This window comes from Eublepharis macularius, chromosome 6, assembly GCF_028583425.1.
Source record: "Eublepharis macularius isolate TG4126 chromosome 6, MPM_Emac_v1.0, whole genome shotgun sequence".
In the NCBI taxonomy this organism is placed as follows: Eukaryota; Metazoa; Chordata; class Lepidosauria; order Squamata; family Eublepharidae; genus Eublepharis; species Eublepharis macularius.
In genome coordinates, this window is record NC_072795.1 from 36,071,103 (window position 1) to 36,096,878 (window position 25,776).

The window sequence follows — 25,776 nt, forward strand, 5'->3', positions numbered from 1 at the left end:
CGGAAGGATACTCGAGAGCTTCCAGCCAAGAGCCAAGGATTTTTTCCCCTCCGCCGCCCTCCCCCTCTCTAGTTCTCCTCACGCCGCTCTCTGCTGCGGTCGGGCGCTGCCCAGAGGCCTGGCTTTCCAGTGAACGAGCAGGCGGGCGGCCATCACGGTAGTTGCCAGCGCCTCAGGTGGACCCACCCCCTTGGCCCCTTCCCCCGCCCGCCCGCCTGCCGCCGCCGCCCTTCCTTCCTTCCCCGCCCGCGGGTGCTGCTCCTCGCCCCTTCTTTTTCTCTTTCCCCTCCTTCCTCTCGTCCTCCCTTCCCTCCTTCCTTCCCGCCCGTCCTCCTCCTCCTCCCGCCGCCTGTCGTAGTCCCGGCTCCCCTCCGCCAGGCGCAAGCCGAAGATGGCAGGCTGGCAAAGCTACGTGGATAACCTGATGTGCGATGGCTGCTGCCAAGAGGCCGCCATTGTCGGCTACTGCGACGCCAAGTACGTCTGGGCAGCCACGGCTGGGGGCATCTTCCAGAGCATTACGGTAAGGGGACCAGCCCGGGGGTGGGGAGAAGCGGTTGGGTTGGAGGGGGAGCGGGGATCCCCGGGTGGGCGCCCAGGGCGGCACCGCGAGGGAGCGGGCGACGAGCCCGCAGCTGCAGGCGGCGGGAGTGAAAGAGGCGCTTAAATCCCACACGCGGGGTTGCGAGTGTGACCCGTTCTCGCCGCTATGCGCCCACATGGGTACGAGGACAGGGTCTCTCTCTCGCCTCCTTTGTAAAACCTTCTCCCCACCTCAGCAGGAGTGGGTCGCGCTGCCTCGCTGCGGCCTGCCCTTTCCTAAACGAAAAAGCGGCTGGAGGGTCCTGCCTCCGCCTAGGAGCCGAGGTGGGCGGGGAGCGGAGGAAAAGCAAAGAAATCTCGGAGCTGGAGGGAAAGGAGAAGTGTGCGGGGGGGGGGGGCGGTGAAAGAGCCGGTGCTTTCCCGCCCCCCGCTCACGCTGTGAGCCCTGGGCTCCTTATCCCCTCTAAAGGTGGTAGGGGGTGGGGGAGAGGAAACCGAGTGGCGCAGGCGAAACCCCGCTGGGCACGGGCGGGTGTCCATGGCTGCTCTCTCCTTGCTGCCCCCGGTGAAGATTATGACGGCCGTAAAAGCGCTTTTCATAGGAAGGCTGCTGGGAGAAGAGGGCAGCCTGCATTGGCTAGGCCTGGGAGCTGCTGGGGCGCTCCCCCCCAGGAGAGAGGGGGGGGAGGCTCTTTATCTTTCTAGGCAGGACCTGGGAAAAGCCGGGCGCGGAGCGGCTTGCGTTCAGCTCTCGAAGGCGGGAGGGGGGAGTTAACTCGGGGCTCCCTCCCCAGCTTCACATGTAAGCAGGGCTGGTCTGGGACCGGGATGTCCACAGGCCCAGGCTCCTGGGGGACCATTTTGCATGCCAGGCTTGGGGTGCTTAATTGTGTGCGGGGAGCGCGGGGGGCTGGGTGGGAGTGAAGCACGAGCCGGCAGTTCGGCCGGAGGAGGAGAGAAAAGGCCGGGCACAGCGAAAGGGGGGAGGGGTGATTCTTGGAGAGCCTTTGCGTAGGGTTCCTTCCACTCAGGTCCTCGCTGCTGGGTAGGGATTTACGAATCTAGCGTAGGAGGCTTTTGTGAATCCGTTCCTCGCCACTGGCTCCATGTTTTTCACCTCCAAGATGGCGCACTGCCGCTGATTTTTTTTAACCCCTCCTTTTCTCCCTTATTTCCCGCGATATTAATCACCTCTCTTTCTGCACTGCAGTCTTTTCTTTTCTCTTTCTCTCTCCATCTCCGCCCCCCCTCCCCGAGCTTGGGTTTGCCACAAAGTATATGATCCTGTGAGGAAGACGTTAAAAAATAAAGGTGGGGGGAGCTTTAGACGGTTCCTTGTTGAGTGTTCCCTTGGCTATATGGCACTTTAAGCCTGTAGTGTTGAAATGCATATCGGGATTATATAACTTTCTATAGGACTCGCCCTTTCCTTGCCAGTCCATCAGATATCTAATATGAACTTTGCATTACAATTGGGGTAGTTACTGGCAGGCTCTTCCTTCACCCAATGCCATTTTGGCTAGCTGCCTACTTGTCTGTTTATGCAGGCAATTTTCATTTGGAAAAGCAAGCTCTGTCTCAGTAAAAGGCAGGCAGTTCTTTTCTTGCCAGTAAGTACCCCTTTGTGGGAGTAATGTGAGCACTGCCATGAGTATGAGTTGAGTTGAAGCATGGCTTACCCTGTCTTACCTGCAGCAAGCATAGGACTAGGTTTAAAAAAGCGGTGTCCTTGGTAGCTGCTGAGCTAGTCTGTCTCACTACAGCTGGGATGTTAATAGGCAAGTGAGCTCCTGGCTTATGGTTGGGAATGGCTGAGGCCTGCTATGACTCTGCAGTTCTGCTGGAAGGAGACGCCTCTTCCATCACACAGTGTTGGAACTCACTTTCTTTGGGCTGCCTTGCTGCTTTCCCTCTGTTTCTAAGACCTCTGTTGTATCAACAATTGTTCGTCCCAAAGAAAAGAGGATTAATACTCCTGCCATTACTCAGCTGCTGCTACATAGGGAGTTTCTGAATTTTTCCTTGACTTGGGAAGCAGTGCTGTCTGTCCCCCCTCCCCCAACCCAATGTTTTCTGTCTAAATGGCCATGATAGCCTTGGAGTAACTGAAATCTGAACTCATGCTGTGCTATCTGCTTGAGAAAGCAAAAACAGACAGGACAATCTTAGCTACACGTTGCTTCAGAAGCATGGCTTTAATAGCATCCTAAATGCCTCCAGGCAGCCCTGTAACTATAAATGATAGAGATATTTGGCATTTTATGCCAATATTTCATTTGAACCAGCGTAGATCCTTTACAGTTCTGTTTTCTTGGCCTTATCAAGGAGGGTCCTGCACAATTCTCTCCTTTGTATATTAACCCAACTCCAAGGTCTGTACCCCCTTCATCTGTTGTATATTTGGTCAAAATGGCATAGTTGGATGCTGTTTTAACTAAATAAGGACAGTTTGGGTGTCTGTTAAGCATTAGTTTGAGTTGCTCATCACTTTTCTTAAAAACTAGCGTCTGAAGTTTCTTGTGCTCTTTCTGCTAGCCAAAAAGGAACAGTAATCTATGCTTGTTCAGTGTATATGCATGTAGAGTCTTGAGAATCTGTGTAGGAGACTTGGTCTAAAACTCTTTGGACTTCTCTTTTGACAGCCTGTAGAAATAGATATGATTGTAGGAAAAGATCGCGAAGGTTTCTTCACCAACGGTCTAACTCTTGGTGCAAAGAAGTGTTCTGTGATCAGAGATAGCCTCTATGTGGACGGTGACTGCACAATGGACATCAGGACAAAGAGTCAAGGTGGCGAGCCAACATATAATGTTGCTGTAGGCAGAGCTGGCCGAGGTAAGCTTAAATTCTTCTAATGGAAAAACATGTTGGCTTTAAATAATTTCAGTTGCTATTGACTTCATTAACCCAAAAGATCTTTCTACAAAATGATCTTGGCTGTCAAAGATCTTTGTGAGAAGCAAGACTGCATTCTTAAAGGGTGAAATAAATATACAACAAGATGCAATTTGGCAATCAAAATAACAGCCAGTATGTCCTTGGACATGCGTAGTGTAGTTGCTGTATGTCCAGGGAGGGTGTGTACTTGCTCTGAAAGTTTGTTTGGTTGTTTTGAATAAATAGTTCATAGACTACTGCTTAGTTAAAGGGATTAGATCAAGATGGGTAGCCACATTAGTCTGTAGTAGTAGAAAAGAGTACGAGTCCAGTAGTGCCTATAGGACTAACAAAATTTGTGGTAGGACATGAGCTTTTGATCGTCACAGCACATTTCTTCAGTTGTGGCTCATGAAAGCTCATACCCTTGCACAAATTTTGTTGTCTTATAGGTGCTTCTGGACTCTTGGGCTTTTCTGCTAGTTAGAGTTATTTTTAAAATATAATTAATTTATAAATTCAATGTTTGTCTTTTCCTAACCTTGCACATCAAATTAACAATTTGAACAGATGTTCTAAAGTCTGTCTGACATAACTCTTGTGCATTTCTGCTATCAAACATACATGCAAACTGGATAATGCTTGAAAGGAAGGTTCTCTAACAGCCTGATTCTGCACTACTTTTATTGTTCACTATTGTTTTCAACATAATCATTCCAAGAAGTGCAGTCAAGATTGTGCTCTGAACTTGGACACTTGACTGTCCTTCAGCATTCTAACTTACTATGGGGAGAAAATGGTATTTCTTATTAAATGAACCCATTACTCAGATAGTTTTGAAGATTGAGTGTGAAGTCAATTACGTTGTATAATGCAAACTATCAGATTTTAGTTCTTGCAGTTCTAACTCTAGTAGATAAAATTTTTGCAGTTTGGAGTTGGATTAACTTCAGCTACAACTGGTGTTTTAAGGCACATATATTTTGTGTGTTTAACCCATGTGGAAAATAGATATATCTACCAATATATAGTGAGAACATAGGATTGTCTTCAGCACAGAACCAATGTATATCTTAGTGACACCTGCTGGCATGTTATAGTAGGTGCAGGTGGATGTTTTAGTAAAGGTCTTCAGGACACTGCTTATCCTGGCATAAAAATACATTTGGGTTATTTTTGTACTATGAATAATCGTTGATTGACGTAAAAATATTGGACCATGTAAAGTTGATGTAATGGGTACATTCCAGCTCTAAATGCTGTACTAGAATATGAGCTGCCATCTCTCACCATCTTTGCTTTATTTACCTTGATAGATACAGAGGTTTTTTTTCCTGGCCTGTGAAATGCTCTGTGATGCTTATTAAAAAGCTTAATGGCTGTTTTGTTTGCCAAACACTTGTTTGTATAAAAGCCTCCCCTTAAATTAAGACTATACGGAACACTGTCTTAATAATTGTTCTAATATACAGTATTGGAATATGCTTGTTGCACTGCTTTATTAAATGGTGAAATACTTCCTTGTCTAACACACTCCTTTTTAAAACTTCTTTTTCTTTTCTCTTTCAGTCTTGGTCTTTGTAATGGGCAAGGAAGGGGTCCATGGAGGCGGATTGAATAAGAAGGCATACTCAATGGCAAAATACTTGAGAGACTCTGGGTTCTAGTTGCTAGGCAGACTGTTAAGTATTAGGGAAAATTGCTATTAAACTTTCCTGGCAGCAAGCTACATTGTGGAAACTTTATTAGCAATGCAGGGTGATGGGGTATGAACCTGTGTCTCCTTTGTATCCCTCTGTTGGTGGGGAAAGGTGTTACTCTTTCTTTAATTATGTTCATCCTTGTTTCCTTGTGTACTCCAGCATTGGTTATGGTCATGGGAAAGGAAGGTGTCCATGGAGGGACACTCAACAAGAAAGCATATGAACTGGCTTTATACCTGAGGAGGTCTGATGTCTAAGCAGCCTCTCCCCATCCACATAGCAACTGTCTTCATCATCACCCTGTTGTGTTCACAGTACTACCAGAATATAGATGGTGGTTTATTTACACATCTTTTCCCTAATGTCATGGCTCCAGTTACCCTTTTTTGTTTGTATGTTAATCACTGTTGTACCCATGTTCTGTATCTGGCACCATTATTGCAACACCAAGATGATATGCATGATATGTTGAAGCCTTGGAAGGGGAATCATGTCAAGTCCAGGCTTTGCTTTGTCTTAGCAATTAAAGTGACATTGAAAACTAAACCAATTAAAAAAACTAAATAAGGTGCAGATTGTACAATCCAGATTGATCAATGCCTCTTCAGCACTTTGAGCATTTACACAGCTCATTAGTCTTCCTTCTGTAGAGCATGGTTGGGAGGGAAAAAGTGCATGCATATCTCTACTTTCTTCCCCCCTTGTCCTCATCTTTCATCTACTTTTTTGTTTGCTTCATCTATAAATATATATATATACATATTTTTTTTAATACAGTGCCTGGTTTGTTTAACCAATTTGCCGCTTGAAAGCTTTTAAAAGTGTTGCTCTAGTTTTGTTGTTGCTCTTCTGTGTAGACTTGCAAAACTCTTCATGTGTCTGAAGCACATCCTGCTTTTTACAAGGGTAACTGCAAAACTATGAAAGGTGCCGATGCATTTCTCCCCTCACCTTATCACCACCATCACCATCTTGAATGAATCCCCAGGGACATTCCATCACTGCAATAGCTCAGGCACGTAACTTTTTTTTTTTGCCAGCTCCTGTTCTGTAGTTGAACTGTATAAAAAAGGCTGCCATCATGGACTTTAGATATCCCAGTGTAACCATCTGGAGTGTGTCCGGTTTCAGTTTTTCATAGGACCAATTTTGATTTGCAGCATGGGGGGTTTTATATGAAACTGCAGTGTCATTGTAGAAAAACTGCCACCTTCAGCTATATACTGGTAGCCTAGACTGACTTCAGTCTGGCAGATCATTAACTGATAAATAAGACTTGCTGCTCAGATACCAATGTGTTTTGAGGGTTGGTAGCTGTAAAATAAAATGGTCCAAACGGATACCATTTCAGATCTAATTGTCATTTGGCCTGTCATGCCCTTGCTGCAGAAATTGTGGAGTAACCTGCCTTGTGCACTAGTTATTTAAAACATGTGTAACCAAATTGTCAGTTTGAGCACGGTACTAACTTGTATGTCCATTTAAAAGAGAACTGCAGAACTCTGTATACAAATGAGAAAACGGGAGATGGTCTTGGTTGGAATAACTGAGTTGGCTGTCTTGTGATGAATTTTTAATATGTATTCTGTGCCATACTAATGTTTAAAAAAAATGGAACTGTTGCTATTGTGAGATGGATTTTAACTGACAAGAATGGTTTCTTCTGAATGGCACTACTTTAGGGACACTCTAGTATTTGCTTCTATTGTTTGGGCCTTGTGGATAATGTACAGACTTAAAACAAATTCTTGTTGCTGATTTGTCCATTTCTTTCCCTGCACTTTGTTACATCTGGGATACAGTCTAACTCATCTGATTTAATATGCATTTCAAAAAATGCCATAACTATTAAACACCTTGTTTACAGACAGATGAAATAAATTTATTCCAACCAAATGAACTAAGTGTGTTTTTGTGATTTGTTCATTCTCCCACCCCCTCCAATTTTGGAAGACTTTTATAGTCGCCTCTTTTCTATGTTTGTAGTGCTATCTTGTTCGATGGCATGGTGTACATAACCTTGGAGCAGCTCATTGAGTGTAACAAAGCTACTCTGAACTAAGTCTTTACAGTGTAACCTTTAATGTAATAAAAAGCTATTACCAGGACTGTGAAATAGTTTTTCTAGATTTTGATAACAACATATGAATCCCTCCAGTTTTGAGAATTCTGTGTATCTGGATTGTATATTCATGCAAAATAATATGTCTGCTATTATACAAAAAGTATTTCTGAAGTATTCCCTTTTTTGTCTACAGTGTCTTGTGGAGCTACTATTCTTGTTCTTATGGGAATCAAGTTGAGTTTTCTGCTAGTGAGTTTTCTTTGACCTGTACATTGGAACACAAAGCTAATGAATGCATGAATTATTGAATTGAAGGCTATCTTCTAGTTTAAATGGGAGATAGTAAAACTCAGCTTGGGTGGATATGAGATTTGTAGACTGCTAGCTGCAGTGGTGACTGTCTTCAGACTGATCAGTTGCCTCTAAAGATCTCGTTATCTCCCAAGGACCGTCTCTGTAAATCTGTAAAACCCTTGATGTATTCTTTTCCAAGACTGCAGCTTTATCTTTGTTTCTCACATTGATAAGTGTGTTAGTCTCCTGTATGTATGTAAAGCCTGTTAGTTTTTTCAAGTAAAATTTTCTTCCACTCTCCAAAAACTGCTTAGAGGCAGACTGCCTACTTTAAATAAACAGGCATTTATTTAAATACTTTCCTCATTACCACCAAAGTGGTTCTAAATTTGCCAGTGGAGCTCCATTATCCTTCTAGCCTAAGAGATGCAGAGAAATCAAGTGTTGTTTGTGAGTTCTTGCAAGTACAACTATAGTTAATAACAGGGCAATGCTTAAGATGGCTGCAGGTGCTGGTAGCTTTCTCTAATAACAGACAAATTGCAGTGCTGTTTGATCTTAGAGATTCTCTTCCTTCTATAATTCCTGTAGCCTATATTCCAGTCCAGACCAAGAAATCACAGTGTACGCATGTATTATGACATCCACTACATACTGTAATCCCAGTTCTTTAGTTATGTCAAGACCTGCTTCATAAGATGTTAAAGTTGGATTGTCAAAGTTGCCTCTTGAACATTTTTGAGTGGCCTTATAAAACAAGACATGCTTTTAAAAAACCTTTCAGCCCTCTCTTAAAAGCTATACTTGTAGTTTATTGAAGTTTGTAAATCTCACCTAATTGAGATTTGGAATCAGATTAAAATGGAAAGAAGGAATCTAGCTAGACATGAGCAACAACACATGAAATACTATTTTCCCCACGTCCTACTCCAAAATGTAAATGAGCTTGTGCCATTCTCATTTGAATCTACCTGACTTCTCAAGATACCTTTTCTCCATTTCCTTGTTAACAAATCATCTGTACTTTGTGAAACTTGCTGTTGAGATTTAAATGATACACTTTTCTGGCATGTTTTGCAGATAGAGATGCATTGATGGGAGATCATCTTTGTCGATTACTAGCTGATCAAAATGAGGTTGTTTGAGTTGAATGAAGGCTGTTCCTCATCTGTAACATTGTATCATGCTAAGTCTTTGCTCTTTCACTGTGTTCTCTCTGGTGTGCAGTCTTGCTAACTCTACCCTTTGGCTCATAGATTGTGCCATATCTATTATGGTAACCATTCCTGTCTCTGGGATGGTTCACTCAATAGCTATTCATGTTAATTGAATCTCCCTTTTTAGTATGAAAAGGTGAATAAAGCATCCTGGTGCCTGACATCTCATTATACTCTGATTGCCCTCAGTTTTTTTTCAATGGTGATTTTTTTTTTTTGTAAATACTTAAGGGCTGGATTGTGGATAGCTGGATTGTGGTTACAACTGATTTCACCATTGCTCTTGCACATAGTTTTTAACTACTACTACTGTCTTGGTCTGACCTAGCTGTGTCTGATGTGAAGGTTTAATAAGCTTAAAGGCAGCTTGGAGTACTCGAGAGTCTACGTTACTGTAGTTTGATCAATATTATGTTTTAGCTGATTCTGTGATGTTTCTTTTTATGGCATAGTTATTAATGGATTGTTTTCAGTAAGCCTCTGCTCCTGTCACTCAGTTGGGCTTTGAACTTTAACAGTGGCTTCAGCTGGATTTCATTGTGATGGATCAAATAAAGTATGTAATCTGTTCCCTTCCAACAAAGGGAGTAAGACTTCATATGTTTTGCTGGTGATCTGTAGGGGCTTGAAAGTCTGGAGAAGGAGCAAAAATGGAAACCTATACTAACAGGCAACCTTTTTGAACCAGCAGCCCAAAAAACTATTATTTGTGAGAAGATGTTGGCTGTCAGTGAAGGGTGGAAGCAAAGGCAAAGGTTGTGCTTGGCTAGATGTAGTAGGCATAAACATACTTTCAGTTCTGTTGCCAGAGCCTTGAGGACTCCCCTCCAATACTTGGGCAGAAAACTCGCCCTGTGAGATGAACAAAATGGTCTGGCCTGCTTCTATTTAGTACTTGTTGCTTGGGTTGTCTACCCCTATTTTGTACAGTTCTGGTCAGTGCTCATTGTTTAAGCTACTACAATGTGTATTCCATGAGGCTTGTAAGGTTTCCCTTTGGAACAAATGATAAATTGCATAGCACTCCTTAAACAGTGGTATTATTTTGACCAGCTATTGTATAGGATTAAGGAGACTTCCTGTTCTAAATGGTTATTTGTTTTTTGTAGTCTGCCTTTCTCACAGAGACTCAAGGCAGATTACTCAGTTTAAGTACAATCAAGCAGAAATCTGATACAGAGCAGAAAAAATGCTAAAACAAAACAAGTAAATTGACACGACATATTAAACAATGTGGAACTATCCAGTAGGAGCCTACTTACAGTAATGGAGAGTTATGCAGTAGAATAATGACTTTGCCAACATATTTCTGTGGAGCATTTCCCTACAGCTCAGACCTGTTACTTGTGTAAAAAAGCTCTCCTGAATAATTCAATTTTACATAGGTAGTGGAAAGCAAGGAGAGACGTTTTTCTGACCTTTTCAGGCAGGCCATTCCTTAAGGTGGGGGCGGCCACAGAGAAATAAGCATGAACTGACAGCTGTTGATATTACCCAATTGCAGAATGGCACCTTCAGGAAGCCCTGGTCAGATGAGCAAAGCTGCTGTGGTGGGCCATAGGGGGAGAGGTGGTTCTGTAGATATGAGGGACTAAAGCCATGAAGGGCTTCGTCTGTTTAAGCTTGCTTGAGTATCTGTGCAGATGAGAACATAATGGTTTGGAGATGGTGAGATGCAGCTCAGAAGAGGCCATCCTGATCTTCCAAAAAATCATTTGGAACAGAGAAAGAGGAAGATGGTAGCAGGTCTAGAAACAGTGCCGCAAAATATGCATGTACTGGGTGTTTGATTCTTTCCACCTACCTGACAAAACATTTGTGGTTTATGAATGCTGGGAGGAGAATGGGGAATGCCAGCCATTAATACCCCATCTATAACTAGTCAGGGCAAGATCTATGCACAGGCCACCGCAGGTGCATTTTCTAATGCCTTAATAAATAATAAATTAAAACATTAAATTTTATGCCGCCATTCAGGATGACAACACCCACTCAGAGCGGTTTACAAAGTATGTCATTATCCCCACAACAAAACACCCTGTGAGGTGGGTGGGGCTGAGAGCTCTTAGAAGCTGTAACTCACCCAAGGTCACCCAGCTGACTTCAAGTGGAGGAGCAAGGAATCAAACCCAGTTCTGCAGATTAGAGTCCTGTGCTGTTAACTACTACACCAAACTGGCTCTATCTAGAGACTTCTCCCCACGTGTTGGTAAGGTTATAGCAGACATAACCTAATTTACCATCTGGGAAGAAAACATGCAAAAAGGACAGTTGCTGATCCTTTTTTATGCTGATGGGGACTAGTTACACTTGACCAAGTTGTGGGAGGAAAACGTCTTAATAGCTTTGTAAGACATGCTAGCAATTTGGATCTGCTTGTAGCATAGCAAAAAAGTGCTGGGAGGACTTTAAGGTGCATGGAGGGGAGGGTGTGTGTGTGTTGTAAATAAGTGCATAACATTTAAGCCCCAATGTAGCATATTCATCAATCATCATGCCTATGAACTCAAGAGTCAAGAATCATGAGCAGGTTTTCTACTTACTGAACAATTGTTTAGAATGCTACCTGCTGCACCTTTTCTTGTATTCCTTTATTTTTAAAACTAGAAACCTTTTTCTAGAAAAAAGGAAACCTAAAGATTCAGGGAAGATGTCTAAAATTCTCCTAATGGGCTATCTGTATTCCACCCACCCAACACATGATTTACAATCCTAATATACAAGCATAAAGAACGTGCATGCCTGACAGGCTGTGAATGTGGATGTTCATTATTATGGCAAAGGAATGAGAGTCTGGTGTAAGAGCATGAGCAGGAAATGCAGAAAACAGGTGAGGATGGACACTTCATCCAAGATGTCTGAGCCTTGACTTCTATGTTCACAAAGGCTAGTCAGATGTAGGGGGATTCCGCATGATCAATTTTGATCGGACTTTCTGAGCAGTCATGCCGCAGTGGAGTCCTACGAATCCACTTCTCCCCGATTCCACGTTAGGCTTTTGTTTCGCACATTTCATTGGCTCAAAGTCCATCAGGCGGAATTTTTGACAGGATAAAAATCGATTCCTCTTCACTTTTTCCGGGGGAAGTGTCGAATGATGCACATCTTCATTCTCCCCTCCCCCAAAAAACGTTGCTACACATAAATGTTGCATCAAACCAACACATTAGAAAAAAATTTCTCACAAAAAACCACTACCCATAAACGTTGCATCAAAAAAACATATTGGATAGGCCAGAGCACTTCCCGCCGATATTGTGGAAGAGTATTGGCTATTGACATTTGAGGGAAAATTGTTACCAACGACCCCGCGTCTCTCCCACTTTCTTCGTGAGCAGTGTGATTTAGTGATAGGTGTTGTGTTAAGGACTCTCCCTCCATGAAATGCCTAGACCACTAGTTGAACGCTGAAGTCCCTCCATCACACTTTCACTCTACCTCAGAAGCTGCCAGCTGTCAGCGAGCAACAAGTAACAAATTTGGCGTGTTGTAAAATGGACCTGTTATTGGTCAGCTGTTGTCATGTGACACAGGATATGTTTCTGCATAATTTGTAGAAACGTTGCAACGTTTTACGTTTTTTTCTAAAAAAAAAAAGGGAAAGGGTAGTGGGTGTAGCTTAGAAAACATGATTGGCCAATCTAAGTTGATTTGAAGGGCGAGAGAAAAGGGCAAGGGTGGGGAGAACATTGGATAATGAATTCCGCATGATTAAAATCCCTAATCTGCTGCGCATGGACAAATAAGTCGGGGGAAAGCAGGATGGAAAAAAAACGGACAAAACGTGCAGTGACTTCAAATCTGCTGCTAGGATTGCCTTCCCACGTGTGGAAACAAGAAAAAATCGAGGTCATTTAGAAGCTGAAGCAGGGAAAACCATTCGTGCAGAATCACCCATAAACTTGTTTTTGCAGTTAAAATGTCTATTCTAAATCTCTAAGGAGCTGAACTTGTAGCCACAATGTAGAATTGTTCTATATGGACATTGTTCTATGTGAACATTGTTTTAATGTTCTTTATGGAAAACGTGTTCTCTCAACTTTATTTCACCGTACTTGTGGGCCTGTGCTGCCTATTAGCACTGTTCATTTCTTTGGACTTTATCTTGGCAGGCCCGCAACTGCAGGGCTTCCTGGTCCGGAGTGGTGCTTTATTTGAACACTGCGGTCAGGCAAGTTGTTTAGCCCTTCTTGTCTTGGGTTTGATGAACTAAGCTTAATTTGCAGTTCCTGTGTGACTTCAGTGTTTACTTCAGTTGATTCATGTATGGGATTCTTGTGCTCACTGTGCATTCTTTCGCCTTGCAAAATAGCCCCTTTCTGCCTGCCATTAGACTTTAGGTTAGGTCCCAGCTCTTGAGCTTCGTGCCCCCCAAACATATTCAAATACTTATTTCCATCTGTCACACCTAGCTTTCCTCCTGTAGTCTTGCTGTTGTATGTCTCACTTTAAAATGGTTTTATGCAGGCCATTGTTAGTTTGTACAAGTATTTAAAATATTTTTTAACACCTGATGTTAACTGCATTGACAGTTGTATACAGGTGGTTCTTCAGGGTTGTTGCTCTTCTATGCTTGAGTATGCACCAAACCCTTGCTGTTTTGTAACTGACCGTGGTGTGCCTAATCACAGATGTCCATCCAGTTTAAAAAGAGAGCCTGTCTGTCCCAATTCTTCTCCATCTGCATATAGTAGACAAACCTGGTAAAATGTATTTCTGGTTCCTTCTGGGATGTCAGCTGCTGTGCTATATGGAATCACCCACAAATTCCCTTGGTTCCAACATTAGGTAATGTCCCCTGTGGCAAGCAATAGTTTTATCACCATTTAATATAACTGATACATAAATGATTACTTAAAACGTAATGGGTTGTTATCTGATGGCTTTTAAAGGCATTTGTATCTTATGCTGCATACCTTTAGTGTGTTAAAGTTGATTGAGAATGTTTCCAACATTGATATTCTTAGATGTGCTGACTCTGCTTTAACTGATTATCTACTGATCAAGGATCTGAAGTTAGCTTCCCCTCTCAGTTGGAGGGCCAGCTAGAATATCTGGTAATCCTAACACTCTTGGTTAGCTAAGCAGCTGGTGAGGGCTCTCTAGCTCTCCAGTGAACTTAGCCAGTGACAGTTCAACCCCGAAGTTTTCATCCTCAAATCAATAGTGGCCGTGCTCTTCAGATAAGTCTGGTTTGCAAAGGACATGCAAACGTCTGGATGCATTCCACAGGCTTATTTAAGCAGTACTCCAGTAACTTCCGTAAAGGTACCGTAGAGTAAAAGGGTTTTATGCCTTACAGAGAGATAATGCATGTTCTGTCTTTTGTGAGAATATTAGTTGTGTGTGCAGATGATAATGAAAGAGGATTTGGTGAAATTAGTATTGACTCATTTCACACAGAGTCAGTTTGATTCTCCCTCTAGATGTAACCTTTCCTTGGATACTACAGCAGTGCTTCCTGCAGGAATGATTTATCCCAGCTTGTAGGTTGAAGACTACTAGTAGCATTTTCATTTCTGTAATTCTGATGATGCTGGTAGGGCTTTCCCCTGGAACAGTATAATAAGGGGCGGGGGGATGAGCACTTATGCTGATGGAATAGATGTTTAAGGCTTATTTTTGTTCTGTGCAAAACCGAATGTGGAAAATAGTGCATAACTTAGAACTGGGCAGTTTCTAAGTGACAATATGTCTTTACTAGTCATGGTCTGACACTGGGTATTGCTCATGAAAGGCAAAAAGTGTTAGGTATCAGTGTACAACCAAGAAAACATGGTTTCTATTTCAGATGGAGTTTCACAGGTGATTCTTCATAAGAACATACAAACAGCCCTGACAGATCAGATCAAAAGTGCATCTAGTTAAGCATCTTATTTGTTACAGTGGCCAACTAGCTGCCTCCAGGAAGCTCATAAGCGAGGCATAAAAGATGTCTGTCCTTGCTCTTGGCTTCCAGCTGTTCAGAGAGACTGCTTCTGAGGATGGTTTCATTTAGACATGGGTGGGTGGGGGGGGGAACGGTTGAGCTAGCCTCTGTGAGTTTGCTCTGTCAGATCTAATTATGCCTTGCACATTTTTACTGTATTATGTCAAAAGCTTATTTTATGTCCAAATTGCTGCTAGAGCACAGCACAACAAAATATTTGGCAAACTTTGGTCCAAAGGGGGTTTTGGGTAATCAAAATGTTCCCTCAAAGACCTCCCCCCAATTAATACTTTCATGCTGGTTTGCTGTGACTTGTATGGTCCTTTTTTAGTAGCAGGAGTTATTTTAAGTGACTCTAGAGCTGATCTGTTCTAATGAAGTAACATCATTATTAGAATGAATTGGCTTAATTTCTAAGAAAAAAGGTGCTGCATCAATAGCCAACTGAAGCTGGAAAGTGCTCAGCTGAAATACTGCCACTGAATGCAAGGGGTATTAGGATGTGTTGAATGTGTGCTCTCCTATATGAAGCCAGCACCAAAAGCACACTCCCTTGACCCTAGCTTTGTACTGAAAAAGTTCTCTACATGTCAGTGGTGTGATGCATTCACATAGAATAGAGTGACTGCTAAAGTGGAAAACATGTTTATTAACATTCTTTCAAACTTTCCTATACAAGGCCATATAAAAATTTCTGCAGTTTGATTATACAGTAGTGTGGTTACTTTCTACATAGTTACAACTGTATATAATTTAATTTTTTCATGATACACTGTAAGTGGAATCCTGTTAAATATTTATAAGCACTCATTTTCAAACCCAATACTTGAAGTATGATTTCTCTGTGTGCATAGTTTTAGCAGACGAATGCAACTTCACATGCTCCTTATTAAGAGGTATATTATTTGTGAAAAGAGCACACACAATACAACTCAGTTTTCTATATGTGGTGTGACTTGGGTGTTTTCGTTTTGGTCATCCGTCCCCCCCCCACTCCTATTATGAAAAAATTTAGTTGAGTTGATAATAGTGGTATGTGCTAAAGAATACACTGTTCTGATTAAGGCCAAAACCTTTTCTCAAGAAAATAAAGTGAGGATTGAACTGCGCAATGGGATTACTGGAAAGGCTCTTTCTCTAGAGAACAAAGCTCTTCTGCTGAAAATGATCTTGATAGAATACTAGAGAGGCTCCATTTTTGTGTGTAATATGTGTAATAACAGCTTTTCTGTGAAAAGTTCTCAGACATACCTATATGCTTTTTTTGTTGGGTTTGTGGGGTAGCACTCAATATACATTTGATAAATCTGTCAATATAACCTCTGCTTACCTACATATTGTATGTAGAGAAAAATATTTAAGATCTTGGCTTGACTCCATTTAAAAAAGATGCTGACAAGTGAAGTGGCATCTGTATTTGTGTGCAGTGACTGGAGCGCCTGTTGTTACTCATGACTACTTTGAAGTCCAGTTAAAATGCTTGTCTTCAAAAGACAAATACGAACAAAACAAAAAAGGAGAAAACGTAATGAGATTAAACTATACACTATAGGATAAGCTGCTTACACTGAAGCAACTGGAGGGTCACAATGTGCTTCCCCTATGTACGCATACATAAAGTAGAGTTCTCTGGCCAGAGGAGTTCATGTAACACTATTTTGTTTGCAGTCCTGAAGTTCAAACAGTATTTGCAACTCTGTAATCTTGTTCAACATTGGGCTGAAGCTGGACTACTACACTCTCTTCTGTTGCTCCATTTTCGGCGTCGCTACTGTCGATATCTTCCTCCTCCTCCTCCTCATAGTCTGAAGACTCTGTCATGTTTGGATGGGAGTAAGACTCAGACATTGCCCCAAAAGACTGAGTACTGACCGAAGCAAGTGGCCTAAGCAAAGGAGTATTCTCAGAGACTTCATTTTCTTCCTGACTGCTGTCTGTTTCAGAGTCTGAATCACCTTGGGAAGGAACTACTTTTTGTTTACACACAGGGCACGTTTTCTTGGTTTTAGTCAGCCAGGGATCCACACACTTGCAGTGGTATGCTATTGGGGAAAGAAAACAGGAGGGAGGGGCTGTGAGTTTTAATTGTAACATTTTATGGGAAATATGCATGTTAAATAAGAGCACTCTTGGTTCTGGAAGGGAGGAGCTGTGTTCATATATAGTAACTTGTACAAGGAGGTCCACTTTGAAACTTTTAGATGTTGAGTGTTAAACCCTTGCTTTTTAATTCATAATACCTGAAAATCGGGCTTCATTTAAGAGGTACAAAATTTAAAATGGTGTCCTTGACTGTTCCTGTTTCCGGGTGCTGGTGGAGATTAGAAATAGCTTCATTACACAATGATGCTTAAAAGTAAGTACTGTACAAAAAAACCCCTTCCTGCAGGCTTACAATTTTATCCTATATAGATTTGTATCTCTACATGCTATGGTGACAAGCTGAACCAGAGAAGCTGCTTAGGATTCACAGGTGCTAGACAACGTAACTGCCAGTCAAAGATAGCAGAATTGGGCACAGGGAGCAATTTCCTATATGTAACAGCCATATCTAAATGCAGTTCAGCACCAAAATGTGCAACATGTTTGTGGCTTAAGCTATAGCTCTGCTGGGAATAATATTTCCAAGTGCAGGTTTTTAAGTGTACAGATTTTATAAAAGTAGGTTTCTATTGTCCATTATTTTTCATGAAATAGCTACCTTCCTGATAAACCAGTTTTTTATTGATAGGGTGGCTTTTTTAAACAGCTCAACTCAGACAAAGATATTTCACTTCTGCCTTTAGCAATGATGTCATTCAGTCCATGGAAGCAGTCACAAAGCATGCCCCATTTGAGAACCATATGAGAATTGCCTAAAGCTGTATAAAATGTAGCCTCATAGGTTGGGATAAGGAGGTAGGCAAATCCATTGAGGCAAATTAACCCATTGAGTTGAAGTTTACAGCTGTTGCTGAGCTTGAGAAACAATTCTGAATATTTTGGCTTAAAAGTGTCATTAGTAGGGGCTGTGCACGGGTGGGGATATTCAGTAAACCCGAAGCGGGAAACCGATTCGGAATACCCCCAAATCCAAAGTGGCAAGCCACTTCCGATTCGGGGTTCAGGAATCACTTCGGAATGCTCCATAAAGATTTGGAGCATACTGAAGCGAGGGGGGGGGAACTCCCCACCACCACCTACCACCCTCCCTGGGGCAACCCCTCTACCCCCACCCCCCTGGGGAGACCCCTCCAACCCCCACCGACTTACCTGGTGGTGGGAGGGTCATCAGCTGGGTAGCGGGCCACTGCCATGGCAGCAGCACAAGGCAGTGCAGCCTGGAGCCAGCCAGCTCCTCTGCCACCGCGGCCGGAGCCGCCTCCTCCAGCCCTTCCTGCCCCTCAAATGGCTGCAGTGTGCTGGTGGCTGGCGGCCATTTGAGGGGCAGGAAGGGCTTTCTCCGCCTCCTCCGGCCCTTCCTGCCCCTCAAATGGCCGCCAGCATGCCATGGCCATTTGAGGCTAGCAAAAATGTGGGCAACCTCCCACAGGAAGCATTCAATATAGTTAAGTAATTATTCAACCAGATTTTTATATATAGGTTTCCAATATTTAAAGTGCAAGTGCTATAATAAATTTTAGTGCAAGCTTACAAGTGTAAACAACTTATCAGGAAGACAATGAATAAATCACACTATAGCAGTAACAGAATACACAGCAGTAGCTAGAATACACAGCTGCCCAGACCGGGTTTCCAAACCGATGAGCTCTCCATGCTGCTGCTGCAACGGTTACTCTTGAGAAAGCTAGTGCGAAATCTGTGCTTTAGCCGGCCCCAGATCAGGTGCTGAGAGGACTGCTTGCTCAGTTTTTACCCCGCGGCTTTTGTCAGCATCGGGAGGAGACATTGAAACACATGGTTAAAGGAGAAAATAAAGAACGGTGACAGGTTTTGGAGAACAACTTCACCTCACCCGGTTGTTCCAACTTTATGGACCAAGACTATTCATGGACTGTTACTGCTATAGTGTGATTTATTCATTGTCTTCCTGATAAGTTGTTTACACTTGTAAGCTTGCACTAAAATTTATTATAGCACTTGCACCTTAAATATTGGAAACCTATATATAAAAATCTGGTTGAATAATTACTTAACTATATTGAATGCTTCCTGTGGGAGGTTGCCCACATTTTTGCTAGTTTCACTAGGAAGCAGCCATTCTCTTTATTTGATGGCCATTTGAGGGGCAGGAAGAGCCGGAGAAGGTGGCTCCGGTCTTCCCCACCACCCCACAGGCTTGGACAGTGGTGCGGCGGTGGCAGAGGAACTGGCCCAGAGCCACCACAAGCATTTACGAATGCTTCAGGAAGCCTTGCTTCAGTATTCCGAAGCGCCCCCGCTTCGGGAATACTGAAGCTTTCCGAATCAGGTCCGCTTCGGGTATCTTTACCCTAAGCGAAACCCGAATAGCACAGCCCTAGTCATTACTGAAGTCAGTTTCAAACAACTTGGCTCTTTCTACCACTCAGCTCATCAGTAAAACACACAGATTTGAGTCCAGTAGGACCTTAAAGAGCAGCAAGATTTTCAGGCTATAAGCTTTTGAGAGTCAAGGTATCTGACAAAGTTTATACCCTAAAAATCTTGTTCTTAAGATGCTACTGGAAACTAATCTTGCTATTCTACTGCAGACTAACCCACCTGAAGCAAGACACAGAATTTATCATCAGTCATCTGTTTATTTAATAGCAGCAGCGTGCTAGGTGGCTATACAGAATATTATGTAAATCTACATCCTGTCTTTATTTCATCATAGAAATCATGGCAGTGTACATCAAATTCCTAGGTCTGAACATACCTGCTTTGGGTAGCATCATGGGCCTTCTGACCATATCTTGGGATCTACATTAGCACACAAGGTAACAAATATTGACCACCTTGAGACTGAATGCTAACATGAAAAAGACAAGTCTGTGCTCAGTTTCATTATCTTTTGTGATTCAGAAGCCTAGCAGTGTGCCAGAGATTACTCAAAAAGGTAGTATTTGCTACCAGTAACATAGTTTTGACCAGTTTTTTGTTGCTATTAACACCCAACTCAACTTGCAGTTACTTTACCATGAGAGCATGGAAGGATTCTGAGCTTATCCCCGTCTTCATATTCATCCAGACAAATGGCACAAACATCGTACTCATCTCCTGCAGCAGAAAATATTGAATAAAATTCAGCATTAAGTGTGAGGCACCAAAAGGAAAAAACCCCTCCCCACAGGGAGCTTCTTTTTGAATGGCCTGGGGCTGTTGTTGTAGCAGCCAAGACAATTAATTTGACACAGTGTTGAATACTTTGTTTTTCTTGAACTGTGGCTTACCTGCTCTTTAAGTTTAAACTCTTAACAATTACATTTTTTCATATTTTCTTATACAGGGTCCTTTCTCATAACATTTTAAAGTGTTTAAAAAGCCACCTTTTCTATAGTAATACCAAGAACTACAAGCCTTGCTTTCAGATTGTTATCCAGCTTGCCTGTGTATCCTGCCTTTCCTTGAAAAAGTTCAGGATGAGGCAACCATGTCCTGCTTCTCTATTTGATCATCACAACAACGCTGTGAGATAGGTTAGGCTGAAAGAGTGGCTCATGCATTTGAATTTAAGTCTCCGCAGTCCTTTCCAACACTAATTGCTAAATAACACAGATTCTCAAAAGAAATTGGTAGACCTTAACTCAGAACAGTAAAGAACACAAATCGCAAAATATAAAAGGGTTTGTAACTGGAATAAAACCTGCCATGCTGTTCCAGTCATGATTCCACCTAGCCTGCAAGAAAACCAGAACTCTTGCTTTAATAGCAGAGATCACCACTGAAGATTCTACAGTTGGCTACCTACAGCATAAGAAACTCTTTTTCTGTCAGCAAAAGGATATAACTTGTACAATATCGCTGGTAGCCCAAGCTGGCTGTTTAATTTTGTGATTTTATTTTTCATTGTATTTTTAAAAATATTTACCTGTCTTAGATAACCTGCTGTGTCGAAGAAAGAGAGGCTTATAAATGCTTTAAATAAATAATGAATAGAGGGAAGCAATAATAATGGCACATGTAACAATCTTATAGCTGTTGATTTGGAATTTTGCAGCTGATATTTTGTAGGAATGCAACCAACTGGGGGCTTTCCAATCAAAGCATCAGTGAACTCCCGGAAGCAAAAATCATCTTCACTAACAATGGAGGCTGGCCATGAAAACCATTATTCAGTTTTACTTTAGGAAAAAAGGATATATTAATGAAACTGAGGAGGGATTTCTGGCTAGCATGGATAACCTTTAATATGTAAGTAGAGTAAATATAGGAAAATAAAGAATGGTGAAAAAGTAAAGAGATTGGCTAAAATCCTATTTCCTCCTAACTGTTGTCTCTTTTCAAACTCTACATTCTTTGGATTTTCTGATTTTTATAGATCAACAGAAGTTGGTCGTGAACATATTGGCATTTTTTCCCTTTACTTTTTAAGCATGAATAATTCTATGTATCAATTATGTGCTCCTTTAAGTTTGCAACTTGCCTTTTCCCAAAGGTTCAAGCAGAAGACCTCCCTACCGCCACGAACAAAAGAGATTAAGGTATAAGCATAATACAAATGCCTTTTGGACAATTACTTAATCCTAAATAGTAATAATGTCAGGAACTATGAGAGCAATCTTAAACAGTTCAGCTCAGAAGTAAGTCCCATTTTATTCAATGGAGATAATTCCCAGGAAAGTATTCTTAGAACTGCAGCCTTAGTCTGGTATGTTGGGAAAAGCCTGTAACACAAAGAATAAGAATGCCTAAAGATATTTTAACTTAAACCAGAAGTAAAAGAATAGCAGTACTTGCATGAACTCCTCCCTGTGTTCACTCCTAGAAAAAACATAGGTCAAGCCCTTCTACTTAAACAGGACAGACCCTTCTAAACTGGTTGTAGTCATACTTTTTGGAAGTGAGGATTGTTTCCCGGTCACATTACTCATTGAGAAACCTGTTTTCCACTGTATGTGTGGCAGCTAGTCATTGCCAATCTGAATATAATACACCCCAATAATACCCCATTTTAGGTGAACACCTTACCAGTCTGTAAAGCTGCTATACATTCCAGTTATCTTAATGACATTTACATCAAATTAACAGATCATTATACTTCTCTCATTTGTCCCGATGATTTATGATATTAATTTCTTTTTCTAAAAAGTGAACTCTGTAACTAAAAACAGAAAAGGAAAATGCTGTCAGTTTCTATTGTTTCATTTCTTACAGTTGTACTCCTGAGCTCCAGCTCACTGTGCCAGCAGCACAGGTATCCCATAATTTTATTTGCAGCTTTCTTCATTCCTGCCACCATAACAGCAATAGTGTTAGAACATAAAGGGACAACTATGTATAAATAAAATGTTCTAATGTTACTCATTTGTTCTGTTGCTGCTCAGTTAGCAAAATACCTTATTCTGACTGAACAGCTAGCACAAATAGTACATTAGAATAATTTATTGTTTTTAATTGTCTGAACAATTGACATGTTAATGATAGTATCAATGAAACTTGATGAATTAGAATAAACAAGATGTTAGTGAATCCAATGAGTAGTTTAATACACCTTGCAGCCAGGCAGATGGCCTAAGAATAAACAATAATTAGATAACAGCCAATCTCATTTGAAGGAATAAATCAATTTATAAACACCTAACAAATAGCAGAAGTGTACTAACATTAATGTATAATAATGCAAATACTATGTGCTTCACTGCTCTTTTCCAATACCCTTAATATAATTGCTATAATGCAGAGTAAAATTCAACATTTCTTCACATTCAACTAACACTAACCAGATTGCTTCAGCCTTCATTTTAATATATGAACATATGGTATCCATCCTCATCTTGTAACCCGAGTTACAAATTTGTTGCCTATCATTAACCAGTTATTAGTCTGATGCAGATTATGTAGGACAATAAACATGCCTTTTTCTGTACTGTGTGTAGGGATTTAAACCATCAGCCCAACCCAGAGTGGCCTCCCTGTTGATTTCCATGAAGGGAGATTATCTGAACACACACTCCTTTTCAGGTGAAAAACCACACTGGAAATATGGAGGAGGAATGGCACATATATGAAAGGCCTGCATGTTTATGTGGGTTTGCACACTCCAGTGAATATCGCACATAGGCAATTACAGTATTCCTACAGAAACAGGACACAGGTATACTGATACCAAACTAAATTACTTTTGAAGTACATATTAAATACCCCAAAACTCAATGGGAAAACTTCTTCACATTACACATTTTAACAACACCTTGAAATCCTGCTCATTTTAAATTTTAAGAAATGTATCCCATTTCAGACAAAAGAGAGGCCTGATTCTCCTCTGTCATTATTGATATACAGGTATAAGGCCTTTTTCAGCACTCCTTAATGTCAAATACTCGAGTGCGGCAAATATGTTGGCTCAGATTTAAAGGGAAAAAGTTGTTAGGGAATAGCGAGATTCCCTGCCTGTTCTAAAAAGTTTGACTAATTAGTCTCAACTGAATGCAAAGAATCACAAAGCTTTTAGGCAATCAGAGTGGGCTGCACTTGAAAGAAAACTAGCAGTGCCTAATACCAAGATTACAATCCTCTGGAGCTGCTGGTATGTTTCCCATCCAAATAACTGTGTGCAAGCCCTAAAAGGTTAATCCTTCAGTTTCAACAGAGCTGAAGCTGTTGTTATTGGTGCTAATGGATTTTGCATTAGTGCCCTGGGAAATCTTATCTTCCAAAAAAGGGCCATCAATCAAGCCATTTTGATTCCTCTCTTGCCAAATCTGACAAAGAGCTAATTCAGTCCTAGGTTCATCCATGATGCAGTTTTACCAAGGAAGCAACATTATGGACAAATCAAGCTTGGCTTGTCTAGACATCTGCACACACTAGGCAGGCACTTAATTCAAAGTTGCTTTGAAAAATAAAAATCCAACTGTTCTCTTATTTTTTCCTGTTTCAAGGGGTTTTTTTTTCATGACCTTCCTCTACAAAGTTACATAGTTTTACGGAGAACTTAGCTGGTTTCTTAGCATTCAGAACTGAAATTACCAGTGAACTATTTTCTTCCTTGATGTTTTTATCTAAAGCTATTTGAAGAAACTGAAAATGATTGTTCTCTAAAATAAGAACTGCTTCCTTACCTGTTGAAACTCAGAAAAAAACGGCTCACAAATCAGTACAGGCATTAACTCCATAAGTATCCTATGAAAAAAGTATTATTTAAGAAAGAATGTAAAATACTAAACTGATCTTCCTAGGCCCCTAGTAGAGTTAGGGATGTTAAAGTGGGTGTGCGGTGCATCTAATTTAATGCAAAAGAGAATCTTTTCTTTATTTCACAGATTTAGCCATCTGAGGAAATAGTTCCATGTACAGAAGTGGGCTTTAGATTTGTATTGGTTGAATAGCAGTAGCTTGTGTCAGATGGCAAGATACTTTTGAAACTGATCAGTTCTCATATGATGTTTATGATACTGGCATGGAGGTCTGCTATTGGAATAAAAACAGGAGGCAAGACCACTGGACATACTAAAGTGATCCTTTGACAGCTGCATCGAATGTTTTATGTTATTAACAGAGAAGTCCAGAAATCTAAACCCACTAATTTCAAAAGTTTTACACTGGAATAATTCTGTATAGGGCTACGCTCTAAGTGCATGAAGCAATAACATCTATTCCTTAACTCAGCACAATCCTAAATAGAGTTACTCCAGTTTAATCCTACTGGAATCAATAGGCTTAGACTGGAGTAACTGCTTAGGATTGCACTGTAAATCAAGCAGATTGAAGAAATATAGAATACTCATTATTTGACAAGATACCACGTGCTTATATTATAGTATATTTGTAGGACAGCGAAAATAATTAGGCATCACTTTTGAAACATCAACTTTTGAAGTGAACTGTTTGGTTTCTGTCAGTCACTTTAATTTTGATGTGACAATTATTTTGTTTCTGCCTATAATGATTTTTCTTTTTGTTTGTATTTGTTTTTAAACCTTTTTAGCCCTTTGGACCTTTAATCCAGGTCCTCCTTACTTTATCTTATAATCAGGAGGGCTCTGGTCACAACCAAAGCTTCAGATGTTCTCTACTTTACTCAAGATTTTACTTCACGAACACCTTCCCTTCTGTCTTTGTGTGATCTTTATATTACTGCCTCCCTGACTCCCTCAAAAAGTTTTCACTGCCACCAAAGGCCTTTGCTTTAGTCCTCAGTTTAACTGGTAATACAGGAAGCCTTGCTATAGGTGGTAGTTTGACAGAACAGTCAGCACTTCAGGGTAGTTGTGAGGGGAAAAAAGGGATCTTTCTTGCTTAAACATAAGTATAATCTATTTATAAGAATGTAAGCATGATGGTTGCAAAGTTTATTGGTTTCAGAATAGCTCTTAAGCTTGGTGGTGTCAAAAACAATTACATATTTTTAAAGATATGTTCACAGAGTAATTTCCCACACAGGTCTTCACTAACATAATAAAGTCCTCTCATCCTCACAAACACAGATTCACTCAGGCCTTTTCACACTGCTTGCCTGACCTGGGTAGATTAATCTCTCTCTCAAATATACACAAATTGACCCAGGTGCACAGACACAGTCTGCCTGACCTAGACAGAATTAGGCTCTCAGGCTTCCACACAAGCTTGCCTGATTTAGCCAGAATCCTCTCTCTGAAATATACAAAGGATGACTTAACCAGAATCTCATGGCTGGTTAATTCTCTCTCAGAAACACAGACAGGTGTGTAAGAAGATCTGTCTTGTTTATTCATTACTCCAGTCTCTGGATTTAAGTATGCTCAATCAGAGCTACTTGGTTATTAGTATATATGATGATGATCCATAACCTGTGACTTACGACTGATCTTACTTTACCTCATTTTCATCTGGCAGATACAGTTTCCTTAAGACCATCAACAAAATTTAATTTAATTTATTATATTTATATTCCGCCCTCCCCGCTTTCGCAGGCTCAGGGCAGATAACAAATACAAATACCATTAAAAACACCATAAAAACATTAAAAACGTTTTCTCTTGCTTTTTTCTGGACTGCTCCACAAAAATACTTCAGGAAGTGTCTTTTCTCCATGCTTCCTGGGTC

At 41.1% G+C, this 25,776-nt stretch overlaps 2 protein-coding genes across 6 annotated transcripts in view; one reads left to right on the forward strand and one right to left on the reverse strand.

Moving 5' to 3' along the window:
* The first annotated feature begins 94 nt into the window (after window positions 1–94).
* Window positions 95–7,023, forward strand: PFN2 (profilin 2). Of its 2 annotated transcripts, none has more exons than XM_054982495.1 (3): window positions 95–523; window positions 3,186–3,378; window positions 4,990–7,023. In XM_054982495.1, the coding sequence occupies exons 1-3, from the start codon at window positions 392–394 to the stop codon at window positions 5,085–5,087; spliced, it is 423 nt and encodes a 140-aa protein (XP_054838470.1). In that variant the 5' UTR covers window positions 95–391; the 3' UTR covers window positions 5,088–7,023. The 2 variants fall into 2 exon arrangements, with proteins under 2 accessions (XP_054838470.1, XP_054838471.1); XM_054982496.1 differs by having other exon boundaries at window positions 5,283–7,023.
* An 8,234-nt stretch (window positions 7,024–15,257) lies between these two features.
* Window positions 15,258–25,776, reverse strand: part of RNF13 (ring finger protein 13) — a 76,105-nt gene continuing 65,586 nt past the window's right edge. For all 4 annotated transcript variants that reach the window (XM_054983485.1, XM_054983486.1, XM_054983484.1 and 1 more), the window contains 2 exons: window positions 19,729–19,809; window positions 15,258–16,670 (listed from right to left, as the gene is read on the reverse strand). In XM_054983485.1, coding sequence (XP_054839460.1) covers window positions 16,306–16,670; window positions 19,729–19,809 — 446 coding nt within the window. In that variant the 3' untranslated portion in view covers window positions 15,258–16,305. The remainder of the gene's footprint in view (window positions 16,671–19,728; window positions 19,810–25,776) is intronic.